This window comes from Rhinolophus hipposideros, assembly GCF_964194185.1.
Source record: "Rhinolophus hipposideros genome assembly, chromosome: 18".
Lineage (NCBI taxonomy): Eukaryota > Metazoa > Chordata > Mammalia > Chiroptera > Rhinolophidae > Rhinolophus > Rhinolophus hipposideros.
The window spans coordinates 10,327,233-10,340,988 of NC_138064.1; the positions used below are offsets into that span (position 1 = coordinate 10,327,233).

The window sequence follows — 13,756 nt, forward strand, 5'->3', positions numbered from 1 at the left end:
AGCATAAGGGGTACCTAAACTCTCTTAACCTCACTCAGTCTTCTCCGCTGCAAAACAAGAGTAGTAATAACAGCCATCCCAAGGTCTGTGTGATACAACGTGGAAAGTGTTCTGAAAACCTAAGGGTTATGCCAATATTACTGTAATTATTACAGGTAATAGAAAGTTCCAAAACAGTCTTGAGATCACTAATATATGTGTTTTAAAGGTGATGGCCTTAGGTTGGAAGATAAATAATGGAATCATGGCTCTGACCCATGCTCTCATCCTTTTCAATGTCAAATTCAGCAACCAACAAGGGTCTGCCTCTTAGGAGACTGTGCTACCCTGTTTCCCGAAAATAAGACCTAGACGGACAATTAGCTCTAATACGTCTTTTGGAGCAAAAATTAATATAAGACCTGGTATTTATATTGTATTATATTACATTATACCGGGTCTTATTTTACTATTATTATTATTATTATTATTACTATTATTTTTATTTTTATTTTTTTTACTATTATATTATTTTTTGCTCCAAAAGACACATTAGAGCTGATTGTCTGGCTAGGTCTCATTTCTGGGGAAACACGGTAGGTGTTTTTTTTTTTTTTTTTTTTTTTTTGGTTGTTGAGAGCCCACTGGCCCATGTGGGAATCGAACCAGCAGCCTTCGGAGTCAGGAGCACGGAGCTCTAACCGCCTGCGCCACCGGGCCGGCCCAGTAGGTGTTTTGAGGGCTATAAAAGAAGTACAATACATGAACTTTGGCTATTAAAAAAAATACTGGCAGAGACACCCACAGAGTTTCAGACACTGTGTTTAAGAAAACGACTACAGGGCTTGGTTTATAATAAAAAAACACTGGAAATAAGAAGTTCAAGGATATGGCACTGACTGCATTTAAGGCAAGGACATACAATAATATGCTCTATGGCCATTTAAAAACAACAGATTTCTGTTATAGGGATGTAATGTACAGCGTGATGACTATAGTTAATACTTTGCATATTATGTTGCATATTTGTAAGTTGGTAAGAGAGTCGATCTTAAAAATTCTCATCACAAGAAAATTTTTGTAACTATGCATAGTGATCAATGTTAACTGCACTTATTGTGGTGATCATTTAAAAATACATACAAATATCAAGTCATTATGTTGTACATCTGAAACTAATATGTCAATTATACCTCAATTAAAATTTGGGGGGAAAAACAGATTTCTATTCACTGGCTCAGAAGGATGGATACATACATTCAGAGGAAAGTGCAGGTTACAGAACCACACTATAAAATAATCCCATTTTGAATTTACATATATAGATGCACATGAAAACAATCCCCAAGGCGATACATGAAAATATTATCAATGGTAATCTATGGGGAAGAGATTTCAGGCAATTTAATTTTTTTTCTCTTTATCTCTTAATTTTTAAAATAATCATATAATCTTTGTGTAGTGAAATGTTCAGAGCTGTTGGAATTCACCTCTTTAGGATGCACCGCCCTTCATTTGGTAAATCACTTCCAACTTCTCATTTTCCCTAACAAACAGCTTGGGAAAGCAGCAGAGTCCACCTCACCATCAGCCAGAGCGGCTTCCTCAGACCCGCTCCCCCCTTCTCTTCCTACTTTTACAGCCCATTTTAATAGCCTTCCTTTCTCCAAGGTCAGTGGACAAAAAGCAAGATTCCAAGTTCAGGCCAATGAGCCAGAGGACAAAAGCACATGGTCAGCTTTGTGCCCTAGACGGCTTTACACCTCCACCCTCCATCTCTGGAGGACCAACGCCCGCCTGCTGGAATGCCAGCTCTTGAATTTCACTTGGCCGGGTTGCCATGCCCTGAACCACCATCAAACTGGTGGATTTATGTTAATAATGGACCAGCACTCAAGGCTTCAGAGACTCCCCAGCACAGAACATGCGCAAACAGCAACAGTGCACAGGCTAGAAACTGTTTCATATCTTTCATCCACAGAACCTGAATATAGTTCCCAAATTTAATGAAAATTTTTCATAATAACTAGCATTTAGAGAGTGTTTTTTATGACAGGCACAGTGCCGAGCCAAGCTTTTCCACATATGACCTCATTTGATTCTCATACAACACTTTAAGGTGGGTACTGATATTCAGGTGCCTTGGAGGTGAAAAAATTTGCCAAGTTCCGAAGGTTAGTCAAGCTAGAACCCAAGACTGCCTAATTCTTTACCTTACGGCACAGGGCCTTCCCAGATGATGTATAAAAACGGTTATTGCCTCGCAATATTAATTTCTTCATTTGATGACTCCCTAAGCAAAGTGCTAAAAAACAAACAAAAGGGAAAAAAAACCCTTCTGAAAAAAATGTGTAATTTACATACACGAGAAATTACCAATGCAAGACTAGTCTTATCTACTGCTGAAAACTCTGACCATCTGGAACTCTGCATCTGATAGATTGCTTATATCCGTTTCGCTTAGTTCTTTTTCTGGAGCTTTGTTCTGTTCTTTCATTTGGGACATGTTTCTTTGTCTCCCCATTTTGGCTGCCTCCCTGTGTTTGTTTCTATGTATTAGGTAAGGCTGCTGTGTCTTCTGGTCTTAGTAGAGTGGCCTTATGTAGTAGGTGTGCTGTTGGGTTCAGTGGCTCAGTCTTTCTGGTCACCTGAGCCACACACTCCAGGTGCGTCCCTTGTGTGGGTTGTGTGTGCCCTCCTCTTGTAGTTGAGCCTTGTTTGATAATTCCACATCAATGTGAGGGACTGACCCTTGGGCTCACTGATGGTTAGGACTGGCCTTGACTGCAGTGGAAGAGTTGTTGTGCAGGGGCTGACCCTACAGAGCAGGATCTGCCTCAGCAGGACTCTGGTGCCTGCCCAATCCACACTTTGGGTGTGTTGTACTTGGAGGCGGCTGAGTTGTAAGAATGTTCAATGATCTCATAAAAATGGAGATGGAAACTATAAAGAAGAACCAGTCAGAAATAAAGAACAATGGAAACGAAGAATATATTATGGGGAATCAACAGTAGATTCGATGAAGCAGAGGATCCAACCAACGATGTAGAAGATAAGGTAGCAGAAAACACCCAACGAGAACAGCAAAAAGAAAAAAGAATCCAAAAAATTGAGGAGAGTTTAAGGGGCCTCTGAGACAATATCAAGCGTACCACCATTCACATTATAGGGGTACCAGAAGGAGAAGAGAGAGCAAGGAATTGAAAACCTATTTAAAGAAATAATGACAGAAAACTTCCCTAACCTGGTGAAGGAAATGGACATACAAGCCCAGGAATCACAGAGAGTCCCAAACAAGATAAACTGAAAGAGGCCAACACCAAGACACATCATAATTAAAATGTCAAAGGTTAAATACAAGGAGATAATCTTAAAAGCAGCAAGAGAAAAGCATTTAGTTACCTATAAGGGAGCCCCCATAAGACTGTCAGCTGATTTCTCAACAGAAACTTTGCAGGCAAGAAGGGAATGGCAGGAAATATTCCAAGTGATGAAAAGCAAGGACATATAATCGAGATTCCTCTACTCAGCAAGGCTGTCATTTAGAATAGAAGGACAGATAGGAGCTTCCCAGACAAGTAAAAGCTGAAGGAGTTCATCACAATTAAACCAGTATTACAGGGACTCTTAGAGAGCCTTCTTTAAGATGGGAGGGGGGTTAACGACAGGTGAAAGGGGAAGGGATTAAGAACAAATTCTGTGTTATACAGTAGTAATGGGGACGTAGGTTATAGCATAAGGAATATAGTCAACAATATTGCAATAACTAGGTACAGTGCCAGATAGGTACTAGATCTGTCACGGTGACAGATGGGAGTGGCGCTGGGGTCAGGGTGAAAAAGGTGAAGGCATTAAGAAATATAAATTGATAGTTAAGACAGAATGGGAAATATAATCAACAATGTTGTCAACATTATGTAAGGTGCCAGATGGGCACTGGATTTATCAGAGGGATCACGTCATAGACTGTGTAGATGCCTGACCAATGAATGCACTATACACCTGAAGAGCTGAAGTAGAATAATATTGAATGTCAACTATAACTAAATATATAGGTATGTCATGGGATGTTGAGTACAGCACAGGGGAGATAGTCAATGGTACTGTAACAGTAACTATATAAGATGTCAGAGGGATAGTAGCTTGGGAAGTGGGTTATTACTTTAGGACGGGTTTAAATGTCTATTACGTTGCTTTGTACACCTGAAACTAATAAAATAAAAAAATAAAATGAAAAAAAAGAAAACTCTGACCATCTGGAAAAATACAGTTGTGCTGAGCAAATTTGTGCTGATCAGTACAACTGGCATAAATTCATGGGCAGCATCAAGCCCAGAACTGGTCGTGAAAATGAAGCTCTGGAATGAGCAGTTATACAACCTGCCCCAGTATCTGGCTGATTTACACCTTTTGCAGGAGTCCCAGTCCTGGTCCTGCAGGAAACAGATGATACACCCAGAGGAGGCAGTTCCAGGAAAGTTTAATAAAAGGGGCTGTGTGCAAAAGTGTATGAACAGTACAGAGAAACACAGGGACATGCAGTACCTCTGGGGACAGTAGGGGGTGCTGTCGTCACACCTGGGCCTGAAGGATCCCTGGGAAGAGAGGGTGGTTCAGGGCACCTGACAGCAGCTTAGCCTAGGGACACAGCCCATGGTGACTCTACAGACAGGGAGCAAGGGGAATAAATATCTCCACCCCCCTCACCTCCCTCCCGCTGACCTCCTGCTGATGCCCCATTGGCTGAACCCAACCAGAAGCCAGATGACTAGGCGGTCGCTGATGTAACCCATACTATACACATGAAGTCCATACAGGACAGCCTCTGAGATCAAAAAGCGAGTGGAACAGGAGGACAGTGGACCTAGAAAGGCAAGTTGAAGCCATCCAGCACATGCGGCACTCCCCTTTCCTCGCCACCAGCTGATTTTTGTCCCCCACTCATTGTCTGCTGTTTTTGATCACTGCCCCTGACACTTCTACCCCACAGGTGGGATAGGAGGTGGCTGTGGTACCCTCTAATGATGTTCTTCAAGGTCATCAGCCCCAAACCATTAAGAATGCAGCCATCATGCAAAACGATTACATTCAACTCACTAAACTGCCTACCCACCAGTACACGTCACCTTACAGCCTATTCCTCACGATAAACGACTATCCCTGTGGCTGTTTTCTTAAAGCACACGTACTGTGGCTCTATTTCTAAGTGTAAGCTTCAATCTGCAATGAGGATGAACTTTTACAAGAATATATGGCAAACTGAATACATCCCCTCTCTCGAGCCCCCAAAGGCCCATTCCTTCCTAAGCTCCTCTTTTCTGAAAAAGGACTTAGAAAACCGGGAAGGAGATCATTGCAGTCAAGAGACAGCAACAACATTTTGGAAGACGAAAAGAAAATGGAAAGAGCAGAAACTGACCTAGAAGGGAAGAAACAGAATCTAGGTGTATGCAAAAGGGAATCTAGCCCAGGGTGGGTGCGTGGGCCTCCGAGCCTGCCGGGACTGCAGAGTGGAAGGGCAGCAGGAAGCCTGGAGCTTGAAAGTCTGCATTTAGAACAGCTATACCTCACCCCGAAGCCCCTTCCCACTCCCAGCAACTTGGCAACTATCATTTTAAACTTTATGGAATTATTTAACTGTCTTTTAAAAACGCTGTGTATATGTATTACTTTTAAAAATTAAATTAATTTCAAAACTTTTTGCAAAGATTGACATACACAAATACTACACTACTTGTTGCTGAGATTATTCTGATCTCGGATCCCAAACAAAGGAAAAATGGCCATTACATAGGGGAGAGAAAACTGCCCTGTGGTTAGAAGCAAAGCCCTGATCGACTCTGAAAGGAAAAGTCAGCTCGCTCTAAATGCCAGTTTTAGATCCAGTTTAGACAAATACAAACTGAAATTAACCCCCATCTTTATCGAGGTATAACTGCTAAATAAAAATTATATACATAGGTCAGGTATATGATTTGACGTTTTACGTATAGTGTGAAATAACTGCACAATCAAGCCAATTAGCGGGTCCATCACATCACATAGTTACCATTTTCCTTCTTCTTTATGGGGAGAACACTTAAGATTTACCTGGCCACCATTAACCCCTCCAACCCATCCTAACACCATCCAGGATGCTGCCCAGCCCAGTGGCTCTTCTGTGAGGTCCAGTCCTGCAGAAGGGGTGAGCCTTAGCACCCCTTCACCCAACACCCATCAGAGTTGGGCACCTGTCCCTAAAGGGACCAATCAGATTCTCTTGTGGAAATATAGAATTGAAACAGATTCCAGTTAGTCAGCCTTGCTGGACCCAAGAGGCCATGGATGTGATGTGGAAGTCTGGTGGAGAATTCCCTTGCGGGGTGGGGACCGGAGTCCCTCTGCAAACCCTTTGGGAAATGCAGAAAGTCACTTCCGTTCATGACTCTGGACCCCCAGGAGGAATCGGAGATCCTTCTAGTAAATTCCCTCCCTTTCTGCTGAAGCCGGCTGGAATGGGTTTCGGTGTCCTCCCCCTGCTCCAACTTGAGGGCAGGCATTTTGTTTTTTCAGGTAGACGTTATTTTTTAGAGCAGTTTTAGGTTCACAGCAAAATTGAGCAGAAGGAACAGAAGGCCGTACACCCCCTGCCCCCACACATACACAGCCTCCCCCATTATCAACACCTGTCACAATCAATGACCTCACTGACATGTCATCATCGCCCAAAGTCCACAGTTTACATTACGGTTTACTCTCCGTGTTGTACATTCTATAGGTTTGGACAAATGTATGACACGCGTCCACCACGGGGGTGTCACACAGAATAATTTCACTGGAGGGCAGGGATTTTTGTCCATTTTATTCTCTGCTACATCCCAGCACCTAGAACAGTAGATATTCAATAAATATTTGTTGAATGAATGAATGAATGAATGAATACATATACAAAATGAAGTTGACTTCTGTTAGTGAGTCTATGATTCTTTTAGAGTAGGGATGTCAAAACTGTGGCCGCCAGGCCAACTGGGGTCTGCAATCCATTGTTAATTGGCCCGCAGCAAATTCCAAAAAAAATATTTAGTTTACTTAAATAAACCAGGTGAGGCAATAGAATTTCACCTTGACTGAGTGGCCAGGCAGTATGTGTATTTTACCGCATATGGCCCTTGGTGAAAAATGTTGAAAAAAGTTTGGACACCTCTGTTTTAGAGAAATGGTTCTCCAAGTGCGATTCTCAGACCTTCAGCAGCAGCACCTGGGAACCTGTTAGGAATGTAAATACTCAGCCCTTCCCCGCTCCCCTGCCCCACCTGCCCCCTGAATCAGGAACGGAGCAGAAGCAGCTCTCCCAGCGATTCTGAAGATTCTGAAGCTTGTACAGTTTGACCACCGCGGTGTTAGAGCATCCCACCCAACAGGGCATGTGGTAGGCACACAATAATATTTACTGACTGTCTGCACTTCAAGGGCCTGCAGACAGGCCTGGAGGCTGTGAATGAACAGACCAGATGCTTGTCTTGCCCGCTAAAGATAACAGGATCAAGTTAAACTTCAGTTCCCAGAAGGAAATCAGAGTAAACAAAGAGATCGCCCCCTCTGGGGGTGGGGGGTGCTAAGAATGGTGGGGAACTCCTAAAAAGCTGAATCAGGAGTGGCTGACAAGGTGCTCCCAAGATCTAGAGAGCCAGCGCAGGGGCCCCACGGAAATCTACAGGCGGAGAGCTGGTGTCCCCGGTCTGGACCTGCAGCCACAGCCATACATAACAAGCCCACGGAGGCTCCGAATAAAATGAAAGCATGTCCCGGTGAGTGGCCAAGGGCTGAAGGGCTGGACCTCTTGGCAACTGCAAATGACCATAAACTGCAAAGACACCAATTGCCCTCAAGTGTCAGGCAGAGATACAGGAAGAAAGCTCTGTGGAAAGAAAGGCCCCTCATGGTTTAGGACGCTGGTCAGGGTGACAGCCATCATTTTCTTCTGGGCAAAACCCTCCATATCAGCAGCGAAAGCCCGAAACACCTTAAATTTCTCCCCCAAGATCTTGGGGAAGGCGTAGCAGCCATGCCCCAATACTTCATAAATTCCCGAAGGAATGGAGGCTCTTGAGGAAAACTCACATTAATGAAGCACCTACTGTGTGCCCTGCCCCTTCTATTCCATGACCCACACTGCAGCCACAGGGACCTTTGTAAAATGCAGGTCTGATCCCTCACTCTCCTGACTACAACTCCTCAATGGCTTTCCATTGTCCTTAGACAAAGTCCAAACTCCACAGCCAAGCAGACAAGCTCTCTCAAAAGAAGGCCTAGGCTCCTCTCTCCTCTCCTTTTTGCCCGTCACTTCCCTACTCCCACTCCAAGCTCAGGCCACACTGAGCAGCTGGAATGTCCCCCAACACATGGTCCCACCTCCAGGCCTCTGCATATGTTCTTCCCTCTACCTGCCATGCCCTTTCTTCTCCCGACAGCCCTCACCCCTCAGCAGCTCCCTGCAAATTTTAATCCTCTTCAGGTCTTATCCCCGCCACCCCAGGACTCCATCCTGACCCCAGCACACACACATACCCATACAACATACAGCTAAGCTTTCTGTGTGCTTCCATAGCTCCTTGCCTTTCTTCCATCATCTATATGGCAGATTATAGACTGCCACTAAGCTGCCTAGGTTCAAAGCTCCACACCACCACTTAGTAGCTAGCTGGCTACTGGGCAAATTACTTTGAGCCTCAGTTTCTTCATTTGTAATGTGTTACCTCCCTCACTATCTTGTGAGGTCAAATGAATACATTGGAGATTAAATGAATTAATATATGTAAAGGCATGTGGTAAAAAACTATATATGAAGTCTATGTGGGAGAAGTGTGCGGTTACTCTTGCTGTACTTATCACACTATGTAATTGCCTGATCGTAAGTGGTAGGGGCGGGGTGGAGACACCCCAGGGGCACACACTGCACACAAGTTTGCTGAATGGAAGATAATTCCTCCGTACTCTTTCCACTGCCCCTCACTGTCTCAAAGTGGCTGTCATGCCTAGCCAACTTGTTCTAGTGGGAATTATTCATTGCCATTAGCACAAGCAAGAGATCCTTCCCTATTTTCTAGCTAAAGCAGCAAATGAAAGAAGACATACCAATCAATGGTCAAGAAACAGATGAAAATAAGATCAGTATCATTGAACATGAGGGAAATGCGAATCAAACCCACAGTGAGACAGCACTTCACACCCTCTAGGACGGCTATAATAAAGAAGACAATTACAAGTGTTGGAGAGAATGTGGAGAAATTGGATGAACCCTCATGCCTTGCTGGTGGGCATGTAAAATGGTGCAGCCATGTTGGAAAACAGTTTGGCAGTTCCTCTAAGAGTTAAATATAGCTACCATAGGAGCCAGCAATTCCACTCCTAGGTATACAATCCAAAAGACATGAAAACATACATCCACACAAAACCCTGTATGGATGAATGTTCACACATCATTATTCATAACAGCCAAAAAGTGTACAAATGCCCATCAACTGATAAACAGATAATCAAAATGTGGTATAGCCATACAATGAAATATTATACAGCCATAAAAAAGAATGAAGTAGGGGTGGCTGGTTAGCTCAGTTGGTTAGAGCATGGAGCTAATGGGTTTCTGTGTCCTCCCCCTGCTCCAACTTGAGGTTGCCGGTTGGATCCCTGTATGGACCACTGTGAGTTGCGCTCTCCTTAAAACAAAAAAGAATGAAGTACTGATAAATGCTACAACATGGATAAACCTTGAAAACAGTATGCTAAGTGAAAGAAGCCAGACACAAAGCACCACCAATTGCATGATTTCATAAAGAGACAGAGAGTAGATTAATGGTTACCTGGGGCTGGAGGGGAGGGGAGTGACTGCTAATGGTTTTAGCAGCTCTTTTTGGGAATAATGAAAATGTTCTGGAATTAAATAGTTGTCATGGTTGCACAACTCTGTGAATATACTAAAAACCATTACATTGTACACTTTAAATGGGTGAATTGTGTGGTATGTCAATTATATCTCAATAGTTTAAAAAAGAAGCAACTGAAATAGTAGGAATAACCATTTCTAAGCACCTGCTCTGTGCCACGCGATATAATAAACAGCTTTTGCAGATTTACTCATTTTAATTTCAAAAAAGGCAAGAGAGGCTAAGAGTATTATTTTAAAAGATAACTTCTGGAATGAGCCTCGCCAAGGCTAGGTCATAAAGCAGATGCTCAACAGAGTTCTCTCTGCCTAGTCTGATGAATCACTGAGGGAAGTGCCCCCACAGACCTGGGTTGGTAACAAAGCCTTGGGGAGGAGAGCGGCCTGGAGCTGGAGCCACACAGGCCTGTTCACCCTAAGGCTAAACCCGAGAGAAGTGAGGGAGAGGGGCTGTGGTCTTGGGGCAGAGCTGAGGGAAGTAACTGTGGGCAAAGCTGAACTTGCTCTGGACATCCTGCCCCAGGGAGGTTTCTGTAAGGCCAGAAAGGGAGGGCAGTGGCAGTTACACGCACAGACTCTGGACTTGGATGGTCCGGGTTTCAATCTGACCCCACGAACCTCAATGGCTTCAAGTTACTTCACTGGCAAAATGAGGGTAACAACAGTACCAACCTCAGAGAATTAAATGAGTTCATTATATGGAAAGCGCTTAGAACGCCCCTGGCACGTTGTAATAGCTCCATAAACCTTCGTAGTTCCTTAAACATTCGAGGCTATCATCAGCTTCAGCTACATCAGCATCGTCAGACTAAATAAGGCGCCTGCCATTAGGAACAATAAGGCGAGGTGGCAGGACATCATTTACTCTGGGTGGGGTGTCCACCCGGCGAGTGGCCATCTTACGCAGGTTTCGCGTTTGTAAATGCGCCGAGCGGAGAAGGAGGGCGTGACTTGTCCCAACTCCGCTGCGCAAGGTCTTCTCCAAAATCCCAGCCCCGAGTCGGAGGACCAGGGGAGCATGGGGGCCGGGAGGCTCGCCCCCGGGGCTGAGGGATTTAGGGTCCCGGAGCTTTGGGGTAGGAGGAGGGAGAGGGAGGAGCGCAAGGTTCGCGGGGCGGAGCTGGGGGAGGTCCGTCGGGAGGGAAAGGCCTGTCCGGAGAGAGGGAAGCGGGAAAGCCGGCCGGGCGCTCAGGGCGCGGTACCTGGAGTCGAACTTCTGGCCGTTGGGGAATGTCCCCACGTAGTGGTAGCGCACGAAGTCGCCGCTGCGCACGGTGCGCGGGCACTCATCCGGCACGAAGCGCCGCTCGATCTGCAGCTCCGCTTCGGAACCCAGGCCCAGGCCCGCCACAGGCGCCGCCTGCCCGGTCACCCAGAGCAACAGCAGAAGCAGCGGCGGCGGCGGGGGCCGCCAGCCCCGGGCCCTGAACGCCATCGGGGGCGACGGGAGAGGAGCGGGGGCAGGGCGCGGAGCGGGCGAGGGCGCGCGGAGCTCGGGCGACGCGGGTCGGGCCTGGGCGCAGCGGCGTTTGCAAACGTGGAAGAGATTCCCGGCCCTCCCCGGGATACAGCAACCACCCCCTCTACCCCCGCCCCCCGGCCACATCCGAGCGAGGGGAGGAGCCGCGGCCGCGTGGGGGGGGCCGGGCTTGCTGCGCCCTGCACCACCCCCGCCTCGCCAGTCCCTCCGATCCCTCTGGTTGGCCCTGCGAAGAGGGCTAGTAGCCGCAGCAGGGAGCCGTCCCCCAGGGAGAAATCCTGAACTCCTCCGGACTGGGCTTTGAGCCAAAGTTGGGAGACTCCGAAAAGCGTTTACTGCCCAAGCAGACCCGCTGGTTTCTGCCTGTCCCAGGAGACTCCGGATTTAGGACCGAAAGGCTCCTACGTGGCCGCAGATCCAATTACCCGTTGTTGCTTTGGGGAGGGAGAGAAAGTCAGAGTTTTATTATTTTTTTAAAACTTAGTTACAAAGATGGATTCTACATTGAACAAGACTGAAACCATTCTTCAGGAATTTTTTTTCCAGGAATTTCTTTTAATACTTAGAGAAAGGAGGAGGCATGTGTTGCAAGACTCCCTGGACAGTTGTACAGACCAAAGTTTTAAGTAGCTAACTGAGTGTTTCCCAAACCGTCAACATGTACTGTGAGCTGACTTAATAGCAAACAACCCACAGGGTCTCACACACGTGACTCAGGCAGGTAGGACTTCACAACAGAGACCCAGATGATGATAGAAATTTCATTGGAGTAGTTAAATGCACTTAGCTTAGAATCTGTTCTTATTTATTAAAAACCACTAATGAAAGGAAATCACCAGGGTTTCTAAATTCATTTTGGAAGTGTCAACCAGTGGTCGTTGGCGCCAATTGAATGCCAACAGGAATTCCCAATTGGGGTATGGTGAAGCAGGAAACTTTATTCACTGCAAACAGCCCGACTAGGATAGAGCAGAGCTGTGACAACAGCACAACTGTGGAACAGCTCAGTAGAGTTGCAGCTCAATTACAAAGCTGCGCAGCTGTGAGGTGGCCCCCGGGGTCAGGTGACCCTTGGTGAAGCCCCTCTCTGACTAGACACTCTGTCCCAGACCTGGCTCAGATGGCAGGAACACAGTGCAGGCAGGCCGTTCAGTGCGGGTTTCTCCCTGAAATGCAGTTTGCATGAGAGGCCCCTGTGTAGAAACTCCCGCTAGGCCGGTTTTTAAATTTGAGCCCAGTTAGCCACCAGGAGGCTTTCTTAGTAGGTATCTTCTTTCTCAGGGTCCAGAGAAGCAAAACAATCCTGATACCAAAATGTGGCAAAGATAGCAAGAGAGAGAGGAAGTGGGCCAATCTATTTTATAAATATAAATGCAAAAATACTAAATAAAACATGAACAAAGTGAATTCAACAATGTATTAAGGAATAATACATCTAACATGTGGACTACCTAAGTGACCTTTGGCAAGTTAATTAACAGTCTCAGTATCCTCTGTAAGATGAAGATGAAACATGATAATTATAAATTGTAGATCTTATTAGATCTCAGGATCTAATGAGAAACTTCATGGGCACTAAATAAATGTTCATTGTTCCTATTAGAGCTTATTCTATTGAAATAGAAAACCCATTTGTAATATTCATCCTATTAACACTGTTAGTCTATAATGGGGCTTGGGTAAAGCTGACTCCACCCCTGGGAATTAGAGTGGGCACATAACATAGGCTTGGCCAGTCAGAGCATTGCCTCTCCCTGACCACAGGGATTGTTTCCATGACAGCTACATGACCCCTTGCTAAGCCAATGAGTACAATCCATGGAAGCATAACTGGTACTGAGAAAGGTTTTCTTCCAGCTGGAACTGCTAAGCTGTTGGCCATCTTTGCCCCCACAATGGGAGAACCTACCTGAGAATGAAGCAATACAAAGGAAAGTGAAGCTGAGAGAAAAAGAAATTATTAACTATAATATTTCAGCACCTAGATCCAACCATTCCTGAAGTTCTACCCCATGACATTTCACATATGTGAGACAAATTCCTTTATTAGTAGTAGTATTTTTCTTAAAACTGCTTGATTTCGATTTTGGTCTGTTGTTTTCAAGAGTCTTGACTAATACTTGCTAAAATGGAATTGTCAATCCCTGGGTCTTCTTGCTGAGAGATCAAATCACTGTCTTAAGCAAATATTTGAATCAGTCAAGAGACTCTTTCAATTGCAAGTATGAGAAACCCAACTCAAATGGTTTCTGCATAGAAGTATATCCCAAGGTTTTCAGATTATTTGCTTGCTTGCTATAAAGTCACTGGTTGTGGTTGAAGAATGTTTGGTATCTTTTCTTTTTATCTTTTCCTTCTTTTACTTTAGGGGCATA

The 13,756-nt window shown here is 45.2% G+C and overlaps 1 protein-coding gene across 1 annotated transcript in view; it reads right to left on the reverse strand.

The window, feature by feature from the left end:
- Window positions 1–11,512, reverse strand: part of FKBP9 (FKBP prolyl isomerase 9) — a 33,716-nt gene extending 22,204 nt beyond the window's left edge. Inside the window, exon 1 of the mRNA XM_081079837.1 lies at window positions 11,104–11,512. Within this exon, the coding sequence (XP_080935963.1) occupies window positions 11,104–11,507 (404 nt within the window). The 5' untranslated portion in view covers window positions 11,508–11,512. The remainder of the gene's footprint in view (window positions 1–11,103) is intronic.
- Between the last annotated feature and the right edge of the window lie 2,244 nt (window positions 11,513–13,756).